Raw genomic sequence first — 27,269 nt, 5'->3', positions numbered from 1 at the left:
AGGGTGTTCGAAAACGCAACGATAAAAGACTCGAGAAGCAGGCAACGACCATGGGATTTGTAGGAGAAATACTCGTCGTTCAGGTACTCACATAGCGACTGCGCAGTCACACCTATGCACGTTTCCGAACACACAGCAACGAAGGCAAAACCGCCACCACCGTTGTCGTCGTCTTCGTTGTCGTCGTGTTGTCGTCGTCGTCGTCGTCGTCGTCGTCGTCGTCGTCGTCGTTGTCGTTGTCGTTGTTGCCGTTGCCACTACCACCACCCACCACCACCACCACCGCCACCACCACCACCACCACCAACACCACCGCCGCCACCACCGCCGCCGCCACCACCACCACCACCTCACCGCCGTCTCGTAGACGACGATTTTATCACAATTTTGACACGTTAGTTCGGTCGAACGATGAAAAACCCACCGACGTATTTCAATCCTTTATGAAAGAACGTATCTTGATGTTTTAAACGGCGTCGCGTAGCGCGTTGACGTCGCGAGGTTTCGTAAGCATCAGTCGTCGCATTCGTTGTCTGCTGTTTCCCTGCTCCCGCACGGCACACGGTGTTCTATTCCCTCTCTTTCTCTTTCTCTCTTTCCTTCTATCTCTTTCTCTCTCTCTCTCTCCCCCGCCCTCCCGCCCTCCCTCTCTCTACCTCCCCTTCCCTTCCTTTCTCTTCTCTTCCCCCGCGAACTTACCCACCATCCTCAAGGATCGTCCCCTTCCAACCGATTCTCTTACCCCCACTAACAAGAAAGCGTTCCTTTCCCTGACGTCTCTTAACCCCTCGTCGATGCAACCTATTCTCTCATTGGTCGGCAGAGGACAAATCCCAAAGGCATCGGTTCGCGTCGAAAAGGCGGGGCTATTGGACACCGTGGTTATGGGCGCATGCTTCGTAACGGTACTCACACTTGCCCGAAGCCACTCGATTTTGAGAGCACTAACACCAATAAACTGGACGTTTTATACGTACACGAGATTATAGTCCACCGAAGATTTTGTAGCATAGTCGCGTGATACTGCCAGGGACGTTGCAAGAAACGAATATGCCCTGTCCCTTTCCTTTCATGTATTTTCATTTTATTCAATATTAAAGGAATAGAAACTATTCGATTATTTTGAGATTTTTTTTTTTTTCCCAAATACTTTTATGATAATAAAAGAGTTGAATTGAAATTTAATCATTCGTACTTATAACAAATATTAATATAATACTCACTTCGCTCTACGTTGTTCATCATCAAAAATTTTTTCATAATGTTAGTATAATACAGATTAGAAGTCGTCTATACATATCGAAGCCATTTTTTTCTTTCTTTTCAACACAACTATTCGTTTGTTGTGTGTGTGCTTGTATGTATTTTTTTTCCCTCATCTCATTAGAAATCTCATTATAGCTTTCTTAAGAGATTCAACTTTTTTTTTCGTATCTATATTTTATTTTTGTTATTTTTTCTTGTAACTATACTAACTTTCGTTATTCATCGTATATATACATGAAAAGTACAACATACGTAACGCTTGTCGTGTTGTTTTTTTCATGAGATTGAAAGAATTGAAGATATATATATATATATATATTTTTTTTTTTTCGTAAAATATTTGCTTTTTTATACCTAACCTATAAATGTACTTCAATAGTGAAATAAATTCGTAACGAAAACAAAACGTATATTATTTCATGTTTACATACTTTAGTCTTATTAATTCATTAACAATATCTTTCTCTCTTTCTCACTCTCCTCTCTCTCTCTCTCTCTCTCTCTCTCTCTCTCTCTCTCTCTCTCTCTCTCTCTCTCTCTCTCTCTCTCTTTCTCTAATTGGATTGAAGGTATAACAACTATATTTCAGAAATGGAATTTACGTGATTTTTATTCCATTCACCTGCTGCATTATAGTATAGTTTTAGAACGAGTTATTCTAATTTTTTTTTTTTCTTTTTTTTTTTTTAACTATTATTATTTGCCAACAAGTTCATTAATTTCACAGATTGATTCGATAAAAATCCTAACGAATAAAAATATTATACCTCCAAGTTTTATTCGTATTATATATAGAAGAAAAAAAAAAAGTAAATACAAATGGAGACATTTTATATTTTTAATCGGAAAAATCCAATTATTTTTAATTCTAATCTACAATATCGATTATGTCTTTTATACTGTTACATCCTGTTAGATCAAATCAATTTTTATAAAATTTTGAACGATAAAGTATATACGAAGAAAAATTTTCGACATTAAAGATCAGATTTGTTAAATTGTGTATTTTTTAAATGATTTAATGGATAAATTAAAAATCAAGATAAATGTTGTAATGGAGAACTAAAGGAACAAGGATAAATCGTATAGCGAAGGATTTCGAACTGGTTTTTTAAGAACTTGCTACGGCCCTGACACAGCTGTCTAAGTCGAGTTTATACTTCCCTACTCGAAACCCCGTAGAGTCGAGGTGCGCTCGATTGGTCCGCCTCTGTTCAACAGAAAATTCTTGCCCAATCGGCATGGATTAAATGCAACAGTCGATTTTTTTTTTTTATTATTTATTATTATCAATTCACTTACAGAAATGAATATAAGATGCGATTAAAAGTATTATAATGGCATTATAAGAATTTATGGGAAAATCTAATAGTATATCGATATGATCGATCGATGCCTCGTTTATTCGTACCCGAAATCCTTTTATGGTCGGTACTCACCTGACAGCGATCCTACGAGAGTGGGATATAAAATTCTCTTTCTAGGATTCTAAAATTCGTTTGGGTAAAAAAATGTTTGTAATATTAATGTCACGTATATAAGTAAATGTACAAAAGAAATATATATAACATTTGAGTATGTATATATATTTTCATGTTTTTTAAATATTATCTCTCTCTCTCTCTCTCTCTCTCTCTCTCTCTCTCTCTCTCTCTCTCTCTATCTATCTATCTTCATACATACATACAAATCCTTTTTTCATTCTATTCCATTTGTCTTTTTTTTTTACTTTACATGTATACATATATTTTTCTTATTTTTCTTTGTTACTATGAAAAAAAAGAAAAAAGGAAAAAAAAAAGAAGAACAAAAACAAACACACACGACGTGATTTCTATTAATAGTTCATTATCACGAGGATCATTGCGATCGAAAGGAATGATACAAAATCGTGATATATTGGTAAAATAGTTCTCGTAAAGAGATCATAATAATAATCTAAAATGGGGGAAGAAGAAAAAAAATGCGAAGAAATACGAATCGATTTATTGTTCATCTTTTCCCGATACCGGTCTCGGATTTCGACGCAAGGCTCGACGCATCGCTGCGGAGGGTAGGAAGAAGTCGCGGTCGCGCCAATCCCGCTTTTACGACCACGCTTTCATCGTAGGAACGGTTTTATCATAGTGTGCGTTCTTATACGTGAACTGTGTGCACTCGCATCGTTCCTTCGTTTGTATAGGTGCGACGAGACGCTATAGTCTCGCTTACGATATAGAGGTTAGGAATATAACGATATCGTGTACATCCGAACGAACCCGAGTCCTACCGTCGTAGTTTCCCATTCCACCGATAGAGCGTACGGTAAGAAAAGTAGGGGGAATGCTGTGGCCAATGGTTCGGTTCGAACAACGTTGCCAGGGAAACAAGTTAATGATTCGACCCGCCACCGAGGAATTGGCTCGAGAGCCAAGTACTTACTGCGCATGCGTTACTCCCTGGAAACGGTGCGCTATATCTTCTCGTATTCGCGAATATAACTCTTGTTCATCGTCGTTCACCCTGTGTGAGTGTACGTTGTTTCTACGCTACATACTTGCTCATGACATATATATATATATATGTGTTTGGAATGTTGTGTGTGGGTAGGTACACACAAGCGCGAAAAATCTCCCCTTGCCTGTACACACGTCCCTCTCTTTTTTGATATTGTGTGTAATGTACGTCCGCTCGATTACTTACACATAGAAAGAGAGAATATATCTCTCGAATATCAAGTAACTCTATGTGTTAGTAAGGTAAAACGAATCCCTACAGGATCGCACGTTCCTTTCGCCTGCATACCAATACGGTGTGTCGCCGCGACGATTGGTCTCCCTCTTGCTTCGTTTTCTTCTTCGTTCTACGTATAAGGCTTTCTCTCTCTCTCTCTTTCTCTCTCTCTCTCCTTCTCTTCCCCCTCTCCCTTTCTCTGAAGCATATTTTCTTTCCTCCTCACGCATCTGTCCAACCTTGTGTATATGTATATATATATATGTATATCCTTCTCTCGTTCTCTTTCTCTCTCTCTTTCTCTATCTATCTATCTATCTATCTATCTATCTATCCATCTATCTATCTATCTATCTATCTATCTATCCATCTATCTATCTATCTATCTATCTATCTATCTATCTATCTATCTATTTATCTTTCTCTTTCTCACTCAACATCTTTTCATTCTTATATTTTCTCCTTTACTCTTTCTCCTTGTCCCAAGTAATTCTACCATCGCTTTTCTGATCGTACACTAGTACGTACGTTATTAAATAACTCTGAATATTGGTATGTGCGGCCGGCGCGTGTACATAGAATAACCGCACACATCGACGCGTGAGCACATACACCTATGCATAAGTAAATCCATAGGGAGTCACACATACAAAGAACGAGGCGTTACGACGATTGGCTCCCTTCCCACTTCGTCCACCACTCGATCGGCCTCTCTCCTTCGCGCACGGCTGCCGTCCATCCATCTCTCTCGGTTTCCCTCCATTGCCCCCTTTCTCTCTCTGTCTCTTTCTCTCTTTCTCCTTTCGTAACATTTCCTCCCTCCTTGTACTGACCTTATTTTCCCCACCGCTCGGAGATCGTAACACTGACGCGGCGTATCGCTTGAGACCCTATGCGCTTCTGCGTTCGAGGGGTGGGGGAGGAGGTGGAGATGTAGATTATAATATCCGATGTCCGTCGATCGGGCCGCGAATTAACGACTAGAAAATGGAAGCAACTCGTCGAGAAGGAGTAGGAGGAAGAGGAGGAGGAGAAGGAGGAGGTGGAGGTGGTAGTGGTGGAGGAGGTGGAGAAGGAGGAAGACAGCAAGGATGACGGTGAGGAGGTGGTGGAGCCAGAGGGGAGGGGTACACATAATTGAGCTCGAGCAGCTGTTGCTACTCTCTTGCACTTGTATACGCCTTTTGTGCTTTAATAGATAAGGATAAGAATGTCATGATACATCGAAGGATCTTTTATTTTTCTTTTTTTTATCGTTTACTCCATCGACCCTGACATTTTCTTATTCCTATCCTTTTCTTCTTTTTTACTGTTGTGTTATGCATCTATCTCTTTCTCTCTCTCTCTCTCTCTCTCTCTCTCTTTTTTTTTCTATCAAGTCGCAACGAGAGACGAGTAGTTTAATTGTAAAGAAAGAAATATATCTATATCGAGCTAGGTGCCGTTATCGTAGCCATTTTGTTTTTCTTCGTAGACTCAATCGAAACGTGGAAAAGGATAGCAGGATCATGAGAACTCCTATCAATTGGCGCCAATATTCTAATCGATTTTTAAATGCACTAATCAATTTGTTTTTTCATAGGATTTAATCGATATGTTAAATACGTCACATCGATAGCTTATTATTTCTCTTATAAAGATTGTAATAAATGATAAATCAATTTGTCGTAAGTGATAGGAGGATTAGATTATATTTCCTTTATGCGTATTTTTAACGATATAACAATGAAACATTTTGATATATCTAATTAATGAAACGTGTACGAGATAAACTAATTACATACATGTAATATATATATATATATATATATATATATATATATATATTTACACGAAGTCAGTCGATGTAATATGATCGGTTGAGAAATAATATATGTTATTTTAATGACTATTAATGATTTTCATTTATTTAGATTAGACATCAATTCTACGATATAGTAATCAATATCGTAGCTTAATAAAAATATTATTCCAATATTTATGTTTCACTATATCGCTTCCATATTACTATATATATATTCGTATAAAGTTTGATAGAACGTTCAAATACATTTGGATCGCGAAAAGAGAATTTTTACTTTAGTACAAATATAAAGTATCATTCAGAAAATCAAATATTTTCACATTATGTGTGTGTGTGTGTAAATATATAGAAAACGTAATATTGCATTTTTATCGTTCACTTTTATCTCTCGCGTGTATGTAAATCTCTCGGAAAAGAGTATGTAGTTCGAACGGTGTTAAAATCAAAGCGCATATTTCCCTTTAAAGTTTGCGCGGGATTGTTTTTTTTTTTATGAATTTTTTTCTTTCTTTTTAACTTATTTTTCCTTTTTTTGTATACTTTTATTGGACCTATGCGCTTTCCATTTTCAAATTGCCAGAGAAATAGTAATATATTCTATATATTAAGAGAATAGATATGATCGATAAAAGTCGAGGAAATGTATTTGTTGAATTGGTAATAAAAGAGAAAAGAAAAAAAAAAAGAAAACTGAAAAAGGGAAAGAATTCTTGATTTTACAGAAAATGGAAATGCGAAGAATATTACGAAAATGCATGTCGGTAGGGACGTTGAACGTTTATCAAGGATATGGGAATCGAATTTTACGTTATTATTCGACAAAAACGAAGCCAGAATTAACATCGATAAGATACAAGATTAAACGTGGTCCATATTCCAAGTTAACCGACGAACATGTTAATTTTTTCGAAAGATTGCTCGATCGAAATCGTGTAATCACTGATCCCGATGAATGCGATGGTTACAATATTGATTTTGCAAATACCGTCCGAGGTATGTATCATAGATCAAAGTATGTAAATAAGTCGAGTTAATTTAATTGTTGATAGATATTTTAAATCCCATCCCCATTGAAATAATTTAATTGACTGTTCATTCGATTAAATTGAAAACTAGCCTTTACATTCTTATTTTTATTTCTTCTACTACACATTCTAATTATACATATTTCCGTAAAATTGGAATACTTAAATATCTATCGGAAAGCGAGTTAATTAAGAGAGTTAATTATAAAATTTCAGGCGAAAGTAGACTCGTTCTAAAGCCGAAAATAACCGATGAAGTGTCGGCGATATTAAGATATTGCAATGAAAATTGTTTAGCCGTTTGTCCACAAAGTGGTAACACCGGTTTAGTAGGTGGAAGTACACCGGTATTCGATGAGGTCGTACTATCAATGAAACTTATGAATAAAATCATCGAAACGAATGAAATAGCAGGTCGGTAAGGAAGGGAATAAAACAATAATCATTTTAAATGGATTAGAATTTTCATGAATGTTTCAACGTGTGGGATTTATTTATTTTACTTTTTTTTTTTTGTTATTATTATTTAATCTTTTTTTTTTTTATTTTAATTTTTTCATCACGATCACTCTCAGGTGTGATTACTTGCGAAGCCGGTTGCGTTTTAGAGGATTTGGATAATCATTTGTCTACTTTTGGTTTAATGATGCCTTTGGATCTCGGTGCGAAGGGTAGTTGTTTGATAGGAGGCAACGTATCAACAAATGCTGGTGGTCTTAGACTCCTTCGTTATGGCAATTTACATGGAAATATTCTTGGAATCGAAGCAGTAAGTCTGCGAAAGAAATCTATCTGTTTTTCTCATTAAAAAATACAAGATATATCTATCGATACCCATCTATCGAAAAGTTACGTTTACGTTTCAGGTAAAGGCTAATGGCGATATCATAAACAGTTTAAATGGCCTAAAGAAAAATAATACTGGTTTTCATTTGAAGCACTTATTTATAGGTTCCGAAGGAACTTTAGGTATTGTTACAAAGGTTGCTATACAATGCCCACCTCTTCCAAAAGCTATAAATGTCGCATTTCTTGGTAAGTTGCTTATCTAACAATTTTTAATAGAAAGGATAAATACGATAATTTATGCTCCATGGTAAAATTTATGCAAATAAATCAATGTTATTTTAGTTCCTTTTTCCTCTGTTCCCCTCCCCACGTGATTTTAATATTCATCGATGGATTCAAAAGATTTGATTTCAATTGAACATTAAATATTACCTAAGACCTTATTACCACGTTTGAATTTTCTGAGTGGATCAAGGTTGTTAAAAATATCAAACATTTCTAAAACGAATTATATATTCCAGCGCGACTTTCATGAATCTTTATATAAACGTTCTACGTGCGAAAGGTCAAGTGATCTTCGAATTAACGTCGTTACGATAAAATAGGACAGCTAAAATTAATTCGAGCGACGACATTGCAAATTTAATTCGTTATTCGAACTTTGTTTAATATCAAATCAAGTCAAACATGTATTCTCTCTATTTTCTTCTTTTTATTTATTTATTTAAAGTATTGTTTTCTCTTATTTCTTCTCTTTTTTCTCTTTTTTTTTTCTTTTTTTCTTTTTCTTTTTTTTTTTTATTTTCTCAGGATTGAACAGTTTCGACAACGTATTGAAAATTTATCATCTCGCCAAGAAAGAATTGGGTGAAATTTTATCATCATGCGAAATGATGGATAAATTGTCGATCGATGTTTCGACACAACTTTTGGGACTTCAAAATCCATTGGCGACCGATGGCTGTGATCATGATTTTTATGTATTGTTAGAAACTTCCGGTAGCCATATGGCTCACGACGAAGAGAAACTCAATGCGTTTGTCGAAAAAGTTCTTAATGATAATATTGTACAAGATGGTACTCTTACTTCGGACACGGCGAAAATGAAGGTGAGATTGATAATGATCTTATATTGATAATATTTTTAATATTTTACTAAATCAAAGAGAGAGAGAGAGAGAGAGAGAGAGAGAGAGAGAAATATTTGTTGAAGTTATTGATTAGTTATCAGTCATTTTAAATATTGTAACTACATATATACTTCCTGACATCGTTAACAGATACTATGAGGTTTATAAACTTTGATATCTGATAATGGCTTTGCTTTTTATACTATACAGGTGTATAAAATCACATGACAAAGTATGATAGATTTTTTACAATTTTTCTTTTTCTTTTTATAGAATATATGGGCTCTAAGAGAAAGAATTAGCGAAGGTGTTTTACGTGAGGGTTATGTCTTCAAGTACGACGTTTCTTTACCTCTTCCATATTTTTATAAAGTTGTTGAAGTTTTAAGAGAACGTTTACGTGATCCACGTATTATTAGAATCAGTGGTTATGGACATATAGGTATGATATCTATATGTGATTAATAATAATAATAATAATAATAATAATAATAATAATAATAATAATAATAATAATAATAATAATAATAATAATAATAATAATAATAATAATAATAATAATAATAATAATAATAATAATAATAATAATAATAATAATAATAATTATAAAAATAATAATAATAATAATAATAAAAATAATAATAATAATAATAATAATATTAACAAGAAAAATAATAATCGTATTTACGTTTAATTTATCCAATCTTATTAATTTTATCATTATGCTTTTTTTCTTGTTCCTTTATTTATTTATTTCTTTTTTCTTTTTTTTTTTTTGGTCTTTTTTTAGGTGATGGTAATATTCATATACAAGTGTCAATTCCAACGTACCACGAAGACATAGCATCGCAATTAGAACCATTTATTTTTGAATACATTTCTAGTCTTTCTGGTAGCGTTAGCGCAGAACATGGTATAGGATTCAAAAAAACTAAATATCTTCATCTTAGTAGAACTCAATCGGAAATTGAATTGATGAAACATCTTAAGTTAACCATGGATCCTAAAGGAATACTTAATCCATATAAAGTATTATATCCTATTAATATATCTGAGTGATTTATTCAGAAAAAAAAAAGAAAAAGAAAGTATAAGAAAATGTGATCAAATAGAGAATTTTATTCTCAATAGTTTTTATCTAAGATTTTGTAGATATATATATATATATAATCTTTTATCTTGTATATTTGTCTTAAGAGATATTGATACAACTACCTCGTATATAATATCTATTAGAAAACGTAGAAGATTTTGCCATAATACGAAATGTGCCATATATTCACGTTTCATTTTAAAATATTCTAATATCTTAATGAAATTGTATAAACTGTTGTTCGATAGATTCAAAGATTTATCTCAGGTAGAAATATATATGTATATATATATATATATGTATATTTAGAAACTTGTTCACGTGTACAATAGACTTTCTTAACTTGTTATACCAATATTAGGAGTTTAGAAATATGGTCACATTCCATAATACAGAAACTCTTGAATATATTTTTGTTTGTTATTAAAAAAAAAAAGTGCATGTAAAAAAAATTATAGATCCAGAATGTTTTAGAAAAAAATAAATATATATATATATTTTCTTATTCCGTGGGAAGTATGATAAAAGTATAATAAAATTTTATCGAGTATCTGAAAAAAATTATGATAAATCGATGTATAATTATAATAATAATAAAAAATATTAACAATAATAATTTTTTTTATTGTTTTTACATATTGAAAAAAAAAGAAGAAAAGATAAAACTTCGATCAAATTTTCCCTCGTTACGTATTCGGTGATCGTCGAGAATCTTCGTTAAAGTTCGTACAATACGCTAGTTTTATACTCGAGATGGCGTTTTGAGCGCATACACGTAGAGATTTGTTTTAATTCGAGCATGTATTTTTGGACGACAGCCAAGCTCAAAGTTTTCCTCGATGACTGTTTTGATTCCATTGCAATGAAAATAACGACAGTACTAAAAGCAAAAAAGAATGACGTTAACGTTCCAATATTATGTTTCAACTGTGACTCAAATGCCATACCGATCGTTTGTTATACGATAGAAATCTCCCGAAGTTAACCTTAGATTTGGTTATATCTATTTGTATATGTCAAAATATTTTCACGTTTGTCGATTAGATAAGGATTCATATCACATCGATTATTACAAATTTGGTAAATCTCTTGGTTATAAGAAAAGGTGCGGCCAAGGTTGGCATTTTGAAATTTACTACTTGCATACATTAGATTTGTAAAACGAGTTTCCTTATAACTCGTTTCCAGAAGATTCGTTTGCATGATCATTTATAGTAGGCCTTTTTTTTATATCTGTATCGTATAATTCAAATTTCCTGCGATATTTTCTCTCTTTTTGTTTTTTAATAAAGCATACCTGTACTTTAACATACTGATTCTAATAAAAAAAAAATTTTTATATAGCATTTATGAACAGTGATAATTAGACAGGAGAGAAATTATATATATATGTATGTACGTATGTATGTATGTATGTATGTATATACATTAGCTTATAATTGATCGTGATTGGTTTGTTTTCTAATCCATATAAATAGATCAATGAATATGCATGATTGCTTGATGCACAATTATCATCATGTGTATCTAACTTCACGTTGGTCTTATCCAGAAATGGTCGGCGGATAATAACAATTATGGATTTTTATTTTGAATTTCAAATGAATTGATTCTTTTTGTAATAATAATTGAAACGCATTTTACGATATTTTGTTCTATCTTATACGGATCTGTTGGAATGTTCTGGAAAAAATTATTATCGTTATGCGTGTATAATTAGAATGATCCGAAATGTAAACACAAGAGCAATAATTTATTATTAAATATAATCTTGTAATTTTATTGAAATATATTTATAATTAAATTCAAAAGTATCAAAAAGAAAATAATAAAAAGAAAAAAAAAAAAAAAAAAAACAAAAAGTAATAAAAAAATGAACAAATCAATGACATTGTCAATTACTTATTATTACTAGTGTTATACAATTAAAAATTATTAGATAGTGCAAAAATAATTTAACGTGAAAATATAGAAAGTAAATATCGTTGAATCGAGCCAAAATTTCTTCTACGTGAATAAATTGGTATGAAACGAAAGAATGAGATACATGTATTTGTCACTATACATTTCACAAAAGATACGCATAGAATAATACAAATATATATCATGTGACAAATGAGTGAGGGAAATCTAAAGATGTGACAAATGCGAGTTGTGACCGATAGATGGAGAAACGGAGGAATCGTGCCAGGGACGAAACTAATATTGCTTCCTACCTCTGTGTTTCATTATCGCGTATATTATACTTCTTTTTTTTTTTTTTATAAATTTTTTATTAAACTTTTTTTTTTTTACCTACAAACTACTTCCCCGATGCGTCTCATTATCCACGAAGATTATAGGTTAACTTGTGTTTCAATGTATTATACGATCTTATTAATAACATTAAAAATATTAGAAATTGATACAAACGTATGAGAGAAGTAATGACAATTGAACATTTTTTATAATTTTAATAGAAATTTATCAGTGATAGCGTAATAATAGTTTGAAAATCGTGATTAAAGGAGAAATTTTTAGACGGATGTACAAAAAAAAAAAGAAAAAGAAAAAAAAAGCTACAGTGACAATTCGAAAATAATAATTAAAGTAATATTATGCGAATCGATTGATATTTAAATTGTGTAACGAAGTTAATCGACGATACGAGTGAAACGATAAAAAAAAAAAAAAAAGATTATATTCCGTGATATATTTAGTGAAAACATTTAGGAAAAAAATATTTTTTCATTCACAAGAAAATAAATCGCATGTACTTATTTACGTGATTATTCAGGGGTGATTAATTTAGTTAAGCCGTCATTGGGGAAGTTTGTTTGAGAATGATATTCTATATAGATTCGCGCATGTGCCCTTCTAGAAATCTCTCGAAAAGACCGCCATGACAAATATAAAACGGCCGGCGAAATTAGTCGCAGTTAGTTTAAGTTCGAAAAGCGATCAGTCGACTTCAAGATAAAAGAAGAGTGACATTAACGATAAAAATAAAGTTCTTTTTTTTAACGATCGAAATAAATTAAACGAAATTTATACGAGTGTACGTTCAAATTAACACCTTGAATATTGAAAAAATACGATTCTATACGGTTAAAAAAGGTACGTCTTTTACGATTTGATAAAATTTCTCTCTAGAGTATTTGCGATATCGTTCGTTTATTGGCCAACGTTCCTTGCGACTGACTTGTATCGACCAATCAGATGTTTTATTTCGTTTGAAAGATCATTGCGATTCGTTTTTTGTTTCTTTCGTCGATTAAAAAACAATTACATTCGAGAATTAATAAGAAATGAAGGATTAAGAAATAAAGTTTTCTTTTTTTTTTTTTCTATACGTAAATATTCATTTCAAATGGGAGAAATTTTCCAAAACTCGATAAACATCGTAGTTACGTTATTATAATATCGCAATACATTTATAAGGTATAAGTGATGTTTATAAATATGAAATCATAATATTTGTCAATTTGATTGAATGTCGTATAGCTAAATCGATATTGAAATATTTTTGTTTTTCTTTTTTTTTTTCCACTTTGCGTTCTTTTTTCAAAGATCTCCCATCTTTTATTTTTAATAATTATTTAAAAAAATAAAATCCCTTATACATATATATTATAATATATACATATATATATATAGATATAGATATATACGATTTAAATATTGTTCTATCGATGATACGAATAACAATTAAAGTAATATTAATTTTGACATTTTGTTGATGTCTGACAGAAACCGTAAAAAATTCAAATAAGAAAAAGAAAAAAAGAACGAAGAAAAAATAAGAAAAGAAATTCGAAAATAAAATGGCATTAGTACCGAGCAGTTTGTTCCGTAATTGGTGGGATGAAATGGACCGTTTTCATCGCGAATTGGAACAACATTTTCAACGTTTATCAACGACAAATGATTTCCCTCGTCCGCCAGCATTGCCATCATTCAAAGAATTTTTCCATCCTTGGCGCGAAGTATTCCAGGAATTAGAAGAACAAGTAGGAGGCTCAACAAAGATCGAAAAGGGCCAAGATAAATACAGAGTGATCGTCGACGTACAACAATTTGCACCCGAAGAAATAACTGTTAGAACGGATGACAAATGTATTACAATTGAGGGTAAACATGAGGAGAAGAAAGATCAACATGGTTATATCTCACGACATTTCGTACGACGATATCAATTACCTCAAGGTTACGATATCGGCCATGTTCAACCAAGCTTATCGTCCGATGGCATTCTAACTGTCACTGCACCAAGACTTGTTTTGCCTGCACCTGGCGAAAGAATTGTTCCGATTGAACGTCAAAACAGACCGGCCATTAAGGCTGCCTAAAGAGAGAAAAAAAAAAAGAAAAGAAAGTGACAAAAAAAAAACAATCGTTCAAAACAAAATTCGCGGGTATATTTGAAATCTTCGCTTTCTTTCTATCTTTCTATCCATTTCCCTCTCTCTCTCTCTCTCTCTTCCTGTAGCCGATATTCTAATATATTATATTAGCTTTAATGGCTTTGTAATTTAGTCATATATATATATATATATATATATATATATATATATATATATATATATATCTAAATTATTGCTTGTTATACAAGAGTATCATAACATATAAATAATATTTGTAGTATTCTAAATATTACGCAAAATTGTGTTAATAATATTCTCGTATATCGATTGAAGATCAACGATGAAAAACTAAAAGAAGAAAAGAAAGAAAAAGATGAAAGAACAAAAAAAAACCGTGTACGAAGATTCCTGTTTTATTATGATTTTTCTTTTATGTATATATATATATATTTGATAGATATCGGCTGTCAAATTAGCACATCGTTTATATGGTAATCGTTAATCTTTTTTTTTTTTCCTTTTCACTTTCAAAATTAGAGTTTCGATGATGTATTATACAAATAATAGGTACGATTCCGAGAATTACTGTTATGAGATAATTGAAATCAAGTCACGTAAACATGTGTCTCATTATCTGAAAAATGTGTATGGATAGGATCGAATGCGTAATTATAGATACATGATAAATGCATAAGACAAATACACGTAACAAACTGTTATTAAACAAAAAACAATATCAACACTTTGCCAATATACGCATACTTGCAATATTCAATGTTCGAAACTTTTCATAAGCTTTTCAATAAATATAATATTGTTACGTATAAAATATAAATGTTTTCCTCTCCGACTCTCAATGTTTCTTTTTTTTTTTTTTCTTTTTTTTTATTTATTATTCATTTTCTAAAAAAAAATTCTATCACCATTTCTGGATCGATCGAAACCCATATTATAAATATCTTGATAATGTTAATTTTTATTGACAATTAACATCACATACCAAATTTGATTTTCCCCTTACGTAACTACGTTACTCGTATATAATTTATCTACAAGCAGAGTATGTTACATCACATCCTCGGATAATTCGTTAGTTGAATCACACTTGGATGTTTTATTTTAATCATTTCCCGTACTTGTTACATAGACTTACATTATGTACCGATTGCATAGACTTGTATGTATTGCAGCACATAGAGAATAAAATTGTCTGGCGAAAAGCCACGTCTGATTAGAAAAACAAAATTTATATTAATCGCAAAATGTAGACATCAAGTGTGTTATGTTCTTTTTTTTTTTTTTTTTTTTTTTTTTCTTATGAAGTTCGTAGTTTCTTCCCCCCACCCCCAAAAAAAAAGAAAATATATATATATTCTCTCTCTTTTTCTCTCTTTTTCTTTGGCTTTTTCTCTGTTTGTATTTACGTTAGATATTTACGAAGGCCCTCGTTCCTCTTCGCTTTCAGAGAACGGAGTTAAATCGTCTGGTATTTGTGGAGGTACAGGATCCTCCAAGATAATTTCATCGGATGGAGATAATCCTTGCATTAGCCTGGCTTGTTCCTCTATTTCTGGTATTTTCTCATTAATAAGTTTCTCGACGTCTATTTTATTTAATTCTTCTTGTATTCGTTTCTTGAGAGGTCCTTCGATCGCATCCATTATTTGATACCTACATATATATATATATATATATATATACATTATATATAAAAAATTCATAAAACATTTATTAAATATATAAATTATTAAAAAATATAATTTGTATCGATACACGTGACAATTTATATCTTATATTATTTATATATAAAATAAATGATAACAATATTGTTATGATCTGTTATTAATTTTATAATGATAAATAATCGATTAATACCTCAAAAGATTTGGAATTATATTGATGCTCGCTTCCATAACATAATCAAGAGTACCGGCACCGTGTATTCGCGCTTGTATATTACCCAATTCCAAATCTAGTTCTTCCAATGTTGGTCGTTTACGCGTATCAAGTGGTTGACTTAAATTCAGTTGAACTCTGAAGTATTGAACGGTGAAGGACACTGTACCTGCTCTCGACAGGACGCCACCAATTACGCTTACTTCCCAATGCGTTCTTCCCTCGATCTCTTGTGTTCCAATATCCAAAACTGCATATACCTTCAACAACGGAAAAAAAAAAACAAGAAAAAAAATAATTAATTTTGAATTTCCCCAATAGAACATTTGTATATTTTTATTATAATCGATAAATTTACCGTGCCATTTTCCATGGTAAGCGTGATGTTACCCATACGATAGAAACTTCCCAATCCGGTGATCCAAGTGTGCGATGATGTCACAGTAAAAATACCAACGTTTTGGCTATAATCCTTTACCTTAAATGGATCGTAACCCATTTGTGAAACTTGTCTACGACCCTCGGCTACTGCCATATCGAACGGTGATATAGAATTTGGGAAATACTGCGGTAACTGAGATATTTGCTTGTTTACCTCGCCTCTAAATTTATTTTCGGATAATTAAAAAAAAATTTTTTTTTCATTCAAATTTATATTACGAATAAGAAGAGAGATTACCTCATATTGGTGTTAACTTCCTTTAAAATGAATGGTTTAATACTGTCGAATATAAAAGCGCCAACAGAATTGATAACACCTTGAAAAACGGATCCCAAAAAGCCAAGATTCTTGAAATCCATATCAATGTTCTCGAAAGTTAAATCCATGTCGATGTTCTGTGCTTGTAATTTACCATCAACTCCAACTTCCAATCTTGCAACGCCTTCGACGTTAACTCCTGTTAATATTACAGTAAAATTGCCGGCTGATCTTGAAAGCCAAGATGCAAGGGTATATAATCCACGAATATCGAGTCTTGTAATACTCAATGCTGCCGAAACCTTAGGGAGAAAAAAAAAGCAAATATATATATATATATATATATATATATATTGCACAAGATATAGTATTTGATTTCTTTCTTACTTTTCTTTTTTTTTTTTTTTTTTTTTTTTTATTATTATAAATAGAATGAACGAAATATTTGATCTCTTTTAATCATACCTGCATCAGTGCCAATTCAGATTTGATATGTTCAATACGAAATTTGGATAATCCATAAACGTTGATCTCTTTGAAATTCATTGTATACATGGAAAAAGAATGTTTCATATCTGGTACTGGCATGGGATCGGGTATTGGAACACCGGGTAAACCAACTGGATCATATTGTTGATAATGTTTCAAGATCGCACGAATATGATCTCCAAGGCGTTTTTCACCGGCGGCGATTTGTTTCGCTTCTTTCGCTGAAATTTTTCGTAAGCTTCTGTTAAATTCAATAATTTTATATCAAGGAAGGTAGAAAAAAGGAGGAAAAAGAAAAAGAAAGAAAAATATAAATTACGAAATCGATTATAAATAAAAAGGAAATGAAAGGAAATAAGAAATAATTAGGAAGAAAACAAGAATTAAAACTTACCGTTGACTTTAGAATCCTCGGCATGGCAAATCAAAGAACAACAAGAAATAAGGAGGATAAATTTGTAAATAGCTCGCATGTTTATTTGAGATGACGGGGAGAAAAAAAAATGAGAGAGAAAGGAAGAGCCAGAGAAAGAGAGAGAAAAGTAGTATATGAAAATTTTATAATAAATTGAATTTAAATTGAATCTAAATCGAATTTATCGAATCGAATATTTTTTAATACGCGTTCTCACGCGAATAGCATCCTCTATTTATCCGTTTTGAAATATTTTTAAGACTATGATCACCAGCAGCATGGCTTGTTTGCTGGTCGACGAACACACATACGACTGTGATACATACGTCGTCAGTGATTTTCAGTCTAACGATATCTCGCAGGTCATTGAAGGGGCGAGGGTCAACCGCTTTATCTGGGATCTGGGCCCCCTGTCCTCCCTTCTTCTTTTAGCATTTCCTCTTCAGAGCTTACTACTACTACTACTACTACTACTACTACTACTACTACTACTACTACTACTACTACTACTACTACTACTACTATTGCTACTACTGCTGCTGTTGGTGCTACTACTACTACTGCTATTACTACTACCACTTACCATATTGAGTTTATACGTTAATAATGTCATTAATGCATATATGTATATATATATATATATATGTATATATATATTTATATGTCATGTGTAGAGTACAAGCTAATCTGCCTGTCTAATCCTCATACAAACACACAAATACATTATAATCAATTCTGAAAGTGCATCGACATTCGGTCTATTAAAGAAACGAAATAAATAAGGACATTGAAGATCTAGTGATGAACTTTTGTACGATAAATTATTTACATAATGTTATATTTCGTGAAACGTTGTCTTTAAATTTATACGCATACATATATATATATATATATATGTATTCTTTTTTATATATTTAAAAAATTATATTTTTATATGCGTTTATATGCATATATACATACATACATATATATGTATATATATATATAATTTTATAGTCAATTTCCGGTTTCTTTCAGCAATATGTTAACAAAGAGTAACGGAGCAGCAATTAATTACGAAGAGGAAAGGCAGTTGATTATAATAACTTAGATCTCGGTTATGTTAATGCAATTTTTTTTTTCTTTAATATATTTACGTATATTATTTATATGTTTAATCTTAATAAATGTTATTATCAATTGTCACGGTAAATTTTTCTTATTGAATATATTTCAAAAAGGAAAGAGAAATAATAGGACATTATTGATCTATGTTACAAATAGTATTTACGATTCTTAATTATTATCTCACAATTATTAATTTTCTTAAGATAAGTAAAAAACGCAAACTATATTATATTTGTATAAAATGGAATTATTAATAGAAAGAGAAAGAGAAAGAGAAAGAAACAGCGAGAGAGAGAGAGAGAGAGAAAGAGAGAGGAGAGAGAGAAAAAGAGAGAGAAATAGAGAATCAATTTGCAGCTAATCCATATGACTTTAATCGTGTTTTAATGAATATATTTTACAGTACTTGTTGCAAATGTATTCAACATAAAGCTCAATATTATTTGAATTTAAACACACATGTTGCACCATCAAAATAAAATAAGGCATATTTTGTGATCTCAGAAGCAAAAACAATAGGCTGTCGATTACCTATGTATATCCTTATAGAGTAGTATATATATACTACTATATATAGATAGATATATATATATATAGTAGTATATATATATTATATATATATATAGATATATATGTATATAATTTATATTATATCATTTAAATATATCAGGCAGCCTATTGTTTTTGTTTATTTTATAAAATTTAACATGGGAGAGATGATTTGAACACAAACCTGAAATATCTGTTATTTATATATATATATATATATATATATATATATATATATATATATATATATATATATATATATATCCTTACATTTATATTTTTATTCTATATTAAAAAATTTATTATTTAAAGGCCTGTTTAGTGGATACCAGTGAATAAGCCTGCACACATTCAAAATAGAAGGTCTTTTCAATGTCCTAGCAAGGGGATATTTTATAATTTATGGAATATAATGAAACATCTTATATGTTGTATCTTATGTTGTCTTCCTGTTTTACATATTATTTCATTTACATTTATACGATGGATCATCATTTAACAGGCATATGTTTATATTTACCAAACGTAATAATATTCTTTGAAAACGGAAACGGACTGTGTCGAGAGCAACTAAATATTTGGCATTCTATATATATATATATATTTTTTTATTTTTTCTTTTTTTCATACAAAACTTGAGTGATGAGATATAACAAAAAAAAAAAAAAAAAAAGAAAAAAAAAGAAAAAAAAAAAAGATGGAATCGATTTGAAAGAAAAAATATATTTTAAACCTATATATTATAAATATTACATATATATATATATTAGTTATCTAAGAGAGAGAGAGAGAGAGAGAGAGAGAGAGAGAGAGAGAGAGAGAGAGAGAGAGAGAGAGAGAGAAAGAGATAGAGATAGAGAGAGTATATATGGAATGCAACTATACCGTGAGGGATTAACTTTTTACATTTGCAGTTGCATGTCCTTAAAGTTTAATGTGCCTGCATACATTTATCACACGTACATTGTACTATCAATATCTCCAACGAAATTCTTTTGTCTTTCTTTGCTTAAATCTTATAATACAATTCTTTGCTTTTACACACTTTGCGTGACAAACACTAACATCCAGGTACTATGTGTCACGAGGTACTTTGAAAGACATATCCATGAAAAAAAAAGAAAGGAAAAAAAAAAAGAAAAAAAAAAAAAAAAAAAAGAAAAAGAAACTAGTGGTAAAGAGAATCTCCAGGTGATTTTTTACGATATTTCGGAGAGAAATATTGGCAGAATCAAATTCACACTTCTAATATTATTGATTATGTGCAAGCAATATAAATCAATAAAGCCTCCACAAAGCAGGCCATAAACGTGCATTTCATGTACCGTAGCTGTGAAGTACATATATCACTGTAATAGTAACTTTTACAATAAATAGCACAATAATATTAATTTTTTTTCTTATTAAACGTTGGTTCTTTACTAAATGTGTGCCGTACACATTGGGCCATAGTATCTGATTTAGCAAATTAAGTAAGCGTTATCGTTTGTTGAGTATGTTAGATAAAATTCTAAGCTTTGATTGTAATTCTGGCATTGGTGGTAAAGCTTCCTCCATTAAATTTCGTAATCTACATAAATCAGGTAATTTTTCACACGATTCGATATTTAATAATTCTGTAAAGAATGGTTCCCAAGCGGCCTTCTTTGCATACCTGTATGTATATAAATAACATAATATTTTAGGTTTATTTACAAATGTTAGTATTCGCAATTACAATATTAGTTGTAAATTAATGATCTTACCTTGGCAACTTTGAATTTATAAACCAATGATCACCAACGTTTGATACTCTCATATAATTACCAAATAATAAACAATGGCTCGTGGCCGCCAAACAATATAAATCTGTTTGATACGTCCAAGGCCGTCCGGTTTGCATTTCAATGCAGGTAAATTCTTCGGTTTTTATGATATGAGTAAATGTTGTTTTTTCTGGTAATAAACTCATATCTATACTGCATCCAAAATCAATCAATTGTATTGTTGGCCTAACATCCTCTGTTGGTCTATTAAAAGAAAAAAGAAAGAAAAAAAAAAAAAAAAAAAAAAAGATAGGAAAGATCAAAATCAAATTGTACTTTATATTACTTGTAATTATTAATCAATAATTATTAAAAGCAATAAATTTTATTGTATGTGCAGAATTAAATTATAAAAATACTTACAATCGCATAAATAAGAAATTATCCGGTTTTATATCTCCATGTATAATTTGGCATTTATGTAAATGTTCAACAATTTGAAGCATTTCGATAGTAAAGAAAATAGCAAGTGGTTCTATTAATGGTTTACCAGTGGACATTTTAACTTGATTAGTTACGGCTAATAATGTTCCAAATTTGGAAAATTCTGAAACTAGTACACTGCCATTATTTGCTATATAAGCTATTGAAACATCCATAAATCCTCGAAGCTGTAATCAATAATAATAGTAATGTATATAACTAATGATTATTAAGATAATTTATTAAAAATAAATAATGTGTAGTATGTCCATACCATATGTGGATTTTTAAGGCGGGTTTTTATTTCCCTAACAATGTAATATTCCCAAACCCATGCAGGTTTTTGGGTTTTTAAAGCAACACTGTGACCTGTCTGCATATTTACTGCTTTAAAAACTGTTCCATACATTCCTTTCCCAAGGCACTTTTCCAAATTATACGCTTCAGATCCTTTAAATAAAAAAAGAAATTAGAGAGAAATGAAAATACTTATTTACAAAATATATTTCGCATATTTCTTTTTGAAACTAATTTATTGATATAATAATAATGATAATGTAAATTATTTATAGTTTACTAACCAAGCGTAATCATAGTAGAAGGCACAAACTTATTTAAGTTAGTATTTATTCTCATATATCCTTCTGCATGTTGTGATAATGGAAATTTCATGTTCTTCAAAAGACCGGCAATTAAATTCTTATCAAAAGGATTAATATCTCCAGAAGGAAGTTGAAAGATTTCTTCTTCCACCTGTTCCATTGGTTCATGTTCTTCGCATTCCATAGTATCAGTTTTTTCCTGATTGTCTGTTTCACTACTAAGTTTAAAATTGATAGATTTTCGTAAGTCACAATTATTCTTTATTTCTGAGGTTATTTGATCCACATTTCGTTGTACCGTACGTGGACTTTGAGCATGTACAGCTTGAATTTGAGCACGCATTTTCTGTTCGTATGGTTGACTGGCCGCTATTACAGAATCGTTATGTGTTTGTTCTATATAATGTTAGAAAAATATTATTTTAATAAAAATACTTTGGTAGAAAATATTTAATAATATATTATATAATGATAAATATATACTAACGTAATCCCGATTCTTTAATCAAACTCATTTCCTCCCTTGTTAACGTAAAACCTAAAGGAGCTGTTCTTGTATTGGCACTAGAGGCTGAACTACTTGAAACATATTCCCTAGTTGATTCCATTATAACACTTAATTTTTCATCTGCATTACCATTATTTACATCTGGAATTCTATTAAAAATAATAATATATTATTAAATGTTATAAATTAATTAAATGTTATATTAAATCTTAAATACATTTATAGTTTCATTTGATTTATAGTTAATTATTATATACGTATAAAAAGGGAAGTAACGTACGTTTGATGTGGAACATTTTGGCTTGAAAATTGTGGCACGTCCTTTGGTCTATGCGATAATCTAAAATGGTTAGTCATAGGAGTAGAACTACTTAATAAAGCATTGCATGCTTCAGTATAGCAGGTATCATTCGGTCCTGATAAGGGTGCTATACCAAGGGTGTCATCCGTATACAAGTTATTTTCTTCCGTTAATTTTGGTGGCATGTTTTCCTCGAGTGGTCCATTATAATCAATAACAATGGCGTTTTCTTTATTTTCAGCATTCTCCAAATATTTTAAGTCTCTACGATTCATGCCCGGTGATTTGATATATGGTAATTCAGGAGGCATCCTATAAGGTTTATTTGCCTCGACATTAGGTTCACTGTACGATGGATAATGTAGTGATTTTTGAGGTTCTGAATTTTGTTGTAGAAGAGGTGGTTCCAACGAGGACGGATATTGTTGATATCCTATATCATTTGGTAACATATTGCCAAAGGAAGGATGCTGCATTTGCTGCATATGATGATGCGGATGGTGTGCCTGATGTGGTAAATGTTGACTGTGTGGCGAATGATGATGTACATGTGAATGGTGATGTTGAAGTTGTGAATGTGATTGAAGATGTTGAGACTGTGAAAGGGATTGATGATGTAAAGAGTGTGCTTGTTGATGGGGTTGTATCAATTGATGATGCGGATGATGTGATAATTGTTGTACTTGTTGATCGTGATGCTGAAATAAAGTTTATTCTTATTTTCTTATATATGTATATATATATACAAACGCACGCACATACATAAAAATCAATACTCTTTTGTGACATGCTAGATAATAAAAACATATATTATTATTATTATTTGTTGTTGTCGTACCTGTATTTGGTAATGATACGTATTCTGTAATCCGTGATTTCCATATGGCGTGTGTTGTGCCGAAGATACATAACTCTGATGAGGAGCATGAAAACTTTGATGATTTTCTTGATCGTCGTATGGTTGTATACTATATCCCTGATGATGTTTACTAGACATTGCGTGCTGTGTCATTGAACTATCCATATGTATGTCAAAAGATAATTTTGTTCTAGAATCTGTCATTCGAGGTGGTATAGGATTACGAAAACGTGGCGTAGCGGGTGTAACACTTGGAGAATGCCATAAGTCTTGTACCGCTGATATTGCTTCTTTTGTATTTACAGTAAGACTTTGCCCAAGTAAATGTTCCTCATTATCCGTTGATAATGATGAGGTATGATGTGAATGCAAATAACTTGTTTGTAATTTTCTTTGCGTATTTAATTCAGCTTCCATTCTTTGAGCTTCAATCCTTTCTGCTTCAATTCTCTCAGCTTCTATCCTTTCAGCTTCAATTCTTTGTGCCTCTATTCGTTCAGCTTCGATTCTTTCGGCTTCGATTCTTTGTGCCTCGATTCTTTCGGCTTCTATCCTCTGTGCTTCGACTCTTTCAGCTTCGATTCTTTCCGCTTCAATTCGTTCAGCTTCTATCCTTTCAGCTTCTAATCTTTCAGCCTCTAATCTTTTCAATTCTTGTTGCTTTGCGTCGTGTCTTTGATTTTCTAATGTTTGCTTGTCAACTTCATATTGTTGCCTTTGTAGTTCTTGTTGTTCGATTTGGATTCTGTGTCTTTCAATTTCTAAATGTTCGATCTCTCTTCTTTGAAGTTCCAGATTGTGTTGCCTTTGTACCATCTTTTGTTGTGCAAATTCTTGCCTATGTTGTTGCAATTCTTGCAATGTAATACTGTGATTCTGAGATTCTCTTTCCATAATTTTTTGTTGATTTTGTAAATCAGGATTTCTTGAACATTTATCGTCTATATCCAAGTCAGAATACTTTTTATGTATATCCTGGTTTTGCCTACTTAAAATATTGATATGTAAGTTATTATGTTATATAAAAATATTAACAAATGATGAAATTTCATTTGTTAGATAAAAGAAAAACCTTTTAAGAAGATAACGTTGAGCTCTAATTTCTTCCATACTTATATCCATATTATTGGCATAAACTATTTGTTTAGGATAATGTGGTTTAAGTATAACATTTGGATTTGGTCGATCTTGTACACATACAGGTATCATCATATGTTCAGGATACTTGCTTCCATCGAAAAATGATGTATGATTAGGAAACAATCTTATTTTTTGCATATCATTGTCATCTATTTCATCTTCGTGAACTAAAAATAATATAATGTTTAAATAAATATCGCACACGCACGCACGCACGCACGCATACGTATACACATTATAATTCATTTAATTATAATGCGTTGATATAATACCTTTAAAAGCAGTTTTCACAGAAGATGATAATAAATTAGATTTTTTCATTCCACTGTTCCATGGACCAGGTTTAATTGTATTTTCCTTATGCATATCTTCAATTGGTACATGATCTAATATACTTGCACCTTTCATATCTCCTGCTATATCATCCTAATATTTTTTTTTTTTATCATATTGTATTTAATTTTTTATATAATAAATTTCGAATATAAAAATTTGAATATATTGTCTACTATTCGACAATGTATTTTACCTGATATATCTGTACTCGAGAATTTGGTCTTGTATTCTGCATTGTTGTCACTTGAGATATACTACCAGGAAAATAATCACGCACACGATGTCCGGTTCGTATCGTACTAACCCTTTTACCAGCTTTAATTGCTTTCAATGAACTAAATGCTTGTCTCTGTTCAAATATCGATACATCACCTCTATCATCCACGCGTCCAAGTGTTTTACGAGCTACTGCTAATTGAAAGTTTCTACAAGGAGTGCGATTATAACAATTAATTTCAAAAATTATTAAATTATTTATGCTAATCAATTTTATAGTATTGAAATATATATATATATATATATATATATATATATATATATATACACATATATATAACAATAAGAATGTCAGTAATTCTTACTTATGTGCATAATCTAACTCATCTAATGGTTCTGCTCGAGCTCTTAAACCTAGTAAATAAATTTCATCTGCTTGTTTATAATCCTCTATTTGTTCTAATTCAAAGGCCCATGCTCTGTATATATCTGCTACCATGGTTCCGATTCCATTATTATATAAAAGTTGATATAATTCTAAAGGATTCTTTTGCATATTTATCTACAATTAAGGTATTTAATAAATTATTCAATTTTAAAACATATTTGTTGATTACTTAAGAATAATGACTTACATAATTAATCCAAAGACGTATATATCTTTGATCTTGATAATACTTTGTTTCTTTTTCAAATGTGGCTAAACATTGTTGTAATAACTTTCCAATGTGTGATTCATGACCACTCTTTGGGTAACTTTGTTCGATCCAGAGTATATATTCATACCAATTCTCTAAAGGATCGTCTCCTTCGTAATTTCTAATTGCATCTTCATACATTCTAAAATGATCATTGTATTTCTTTTAATAATTCTTTCATTATTAATAAAGGGTATCAACAAAATACAAAAACTTACTGCTTTTCTTGAAGAAGTAATTGTTGCGTTTCCACATCTTCCTGTGCCCTTAACGCAGTTCCCAATTGAGCAGCATTTCGTCCATAACGAAGTGGCTGAATGTTTTCCTTACAAAGAGCAATGACTGTTGCAGGATCCATTCCTTGCTTAACAATATATTTCTTTCACTTTACACTCTGAAGAAGAAACACTATAATATTTGAGTTGATCTTCAAAATGAAAAAGATATAAATTAAAACATGGTAATAAAATATGATATATATATATATATATATATATATATATCATGAAAATAATACTTAATAGATTATATTAATAACCTGTAAAGAATCGTAAAATCGTATAGGAAGGGAAGTCCAAAGTATAATCGAATTATTATTAAAACATAACGATAATTATACATTATTCGAAACGTAAATAATTTTCGTAATTATAAAATCGTACAATGTCGGCATATATGTATCTTTACAAATGGTATAACAGTTATAGAAATTCGTGACACAAACAACGGCATATATAAACTAAAGATTCAAAGGGGAATCTTTCGTATTTAATAAACATTGAAAAATAAATATCTTCACTTACCACAATCGTGCATAATATTCTTAATATTACTCTCGTTATTTAAATTCGAAGTTAACTCAATCCGATAATTGCAATAAGGACGCTATCGGGATAGACTATGTTAGGTTAGGTCTTCACTTAACGACTATCAAACCACCAACGGTTTTCGATGTCTTCTGCTACGGTGCACTTTCAAATGATCTCAAAGGAAAGCGACACTGTCGCCAAAATACGTTCTCGCGAGAAGATGCGTTCTTTTAAACAGAATCGATAAAGTAAAG

The 27,269-nt window shown here is 31.1% G+C and overlaps 5 protein-coding genes and 1 long non-coding RNA gene across 20 annotated transcripts in view; 2 read left to right on the top strand and 4 right to left on the bottom strand.

The window, feature by feature from the left end:
- Positions 1-1,531, bottom strand: part of LOC124429764 (polyhomeotic-proximal chromatin protein-like) — a 10,080-nt gene extending 8,549 nt beyond the window's left edge. For 3 of the 10 annotated variants that reach the window (XM_046975440.1, XM_046975443.1, XM_046975444.1), the window contains exon 1: positions 92-1,530. The gene's annotated coding sequence lies outside the window, so the exon portion shown is untranslated. Of the gene's footprint in view, positions 1-91 lie in introns of all 10 variants that reach the window. The other 7 variants (XM_046975418.1, XM_046975476.1, XM_046975459.1 and 4 more) reach the window with 5 other exon arrangements.
- Positions 1-10,227, top strand: part of LOC124429816 (D-2-hydroxyglutarate dehydrogenase, mitochondrial) — a 12,772-nt gene extending 2,545 nt beyond the window's left edge. The window contains exons 1-8 of one of the 2 annotated variants that reach the window (XM_046975500.1): positions 1-83; positions 6,505-6,775; positions 7,024-7,221; positions 7,383-7,576; positions 7,674-7,842; positions 8,407-8,705; positions 9,000-9,168; positions 9,517-10,227. The exon at positions 1-83 is cut by the window's left edge and continues 148 nt beyond it. In XM_046975500.1, the coding sequence (XP_046831456.1) occupies positions 51-83; positions 6,505-6,775; positions 7,024-7,221; positions 7,383-7,576; positions 7,674-7,842; positions 8,407-8,705; positions 9,000-9,168; positions 9,517-9,785 (1,602 nt within the window). In that variant the 5' untranslated portion in view covers positions 1-50 and the 3' untranslated portion in view covers positions 9,786-10,227. The remainder of the gene's footprint in view (positions 84-6,504; positions 6,776-7,023; positions 7,222-7,382; positions 7,577-7,673; positions 7,843-8,406; positions 8,706-8,999; positions 9,169-9,516) is intronic. The other variant, XM_046975510.1, reaches the window with a different exon arrangement.
- Positions 10,228-10,420: 193 nt separating this feature from the next.
- LOC124429870 lies at positions 10,421-11,649 on the bottom strand. The gene is made up of 2 exons (XR_006943573.1): positions 10,767-11,649; positions 10,421-10,699 (listed from the first exon to the last, which is right to left on the bottom strand). It is a non-coding gene; the product is annotated as an uncharacterized LOC124429870 (long non-coding RNA).
- A 1,065-nt stretch (positions 11,650-12,714) lies between these two features.
- LOC124429862 (protein lethal(2)essential for life-like) lies at positions 12,715-14,991 on the top strand. Its single transcript, XM_046975645.1, has 2 exons — positions 12,715-12,915; positions 13,549-14,991. Exon 2 carries the CDS (start codon positions 13,623-13,625, stop codon positions 14,145-14,147), a length of 525 nt encoding a protein of 174 aa, XP_046831601.1. The 5' UTR covers positions 12,715-12,915; positions 13,549-13,622; the 3' UTR covers positions 14,148-14,991.
- A 127-nt stretch (positions 14,992-15,118) lies between these two features.
- LOC124429822 lies at positions 15,119-18,158 on the bottom strand. Of its 2 annotated transcripts, XM_046975535.1 has the most exons (7): positions 17,989-18,158; positions 17,642-17,657; positions 17,224-17,468; positions 16,738-17,060; positions 16,417-16,660; positions 16,038-16,318; positions 15,119-15,833 (listed from the first exon to the last, which is right to left on the bottom strand). In XM_046975535.1, the coding sequence occupies exons 3-7, from the start codon at positions 17,344-17,346 to the stop codon at positions 15,596-15,598; spliced, it is 1,209 nt and encodes a 402-aa protein (XP_046831491.1). In that variant the 5' UTR covers positions 17,347-17,468; positions 17,642-17,657; positions 17,989-18,158; the 3' UTR covers positions 15,119-15,595. The 2 variants fall into 2 exon arrangements, with proteins under 2 accessions (XP_046831491.1, XP_046831481.1); XM_046975525.1 differs by lacking the exon at positions 17,989-18,158 and having other exon boundaries at positions 17,642-17,982.
- A 2,074-nt stretch (positions 18,159-20,232) lies between these two features.
- Positions 20,233-27,145, bottom strand: LOC124429076. 4 transcript variants are annotated; one of them, XM_046973880.1, is made up of 15 exons: positions 27,010-27,145; positions 26,425-26,600; positions 26,144-26,348; positions 25,874-26,070; positions 25,486-25,717; positions 25,229-25,382; positions 24,889-25,123; positions 23,796-24,804; positions 22,937-23,655; positions 22,636-22,805; positions 22,128-22,544; positions 21,821-21,996; positions 21,487-21,734; positions 21,064-21,327; positions 20,233-20,972 (listed from the first exon to the last, which is right to left on the bottom strand). In XM_046973880.1, the coding sequence occupies exons 2-15, from the start codon at positions 26,562-26,564 to the stop codon at positions 20,798-20,800; spliced, it is 4,341 nt and encodes a 1,446-aa protein (XP_046829836.1). In that variant the 5' UTR covers positions 26,565-26,600; positions 27,010-27,145; the 3' UTR covers positions 20,233-20,797. The 4 variants fall into 4 exon arrangements, with proteins under 4 accessions (XP_046829836.1, XP_046829863.1, XP_046829845.1 ...); XM_046973907.1 differs by having other exon boundaries at positions 23,796-24,801; XM_046973889.1 differs by having other exon boundaries at positions 26,425-26,633; positions 27,010-27,142.
- Positions 27,146-27,269: the final 124 nt, after the last annotated feature.

Source organism: Vespa crabro, chromosome 1 (assembly GCF_910589235.1).
Source record: "Vespa crabro chromosome 1, iyVesCrab1.2, whole genome shotgun sequence".
In the NCBI taxonomy this organism is placed as follows: Eukaryota; Metazoa; Arthropoda; class Insecta; order Hymenoptera; family Vespidae; genus Vespa; species Vespa crabro.
Note: the sequence above shows the minus strand (reverse complement) of the source record. Positions and strands in the feature narration are given on the sequence as shown.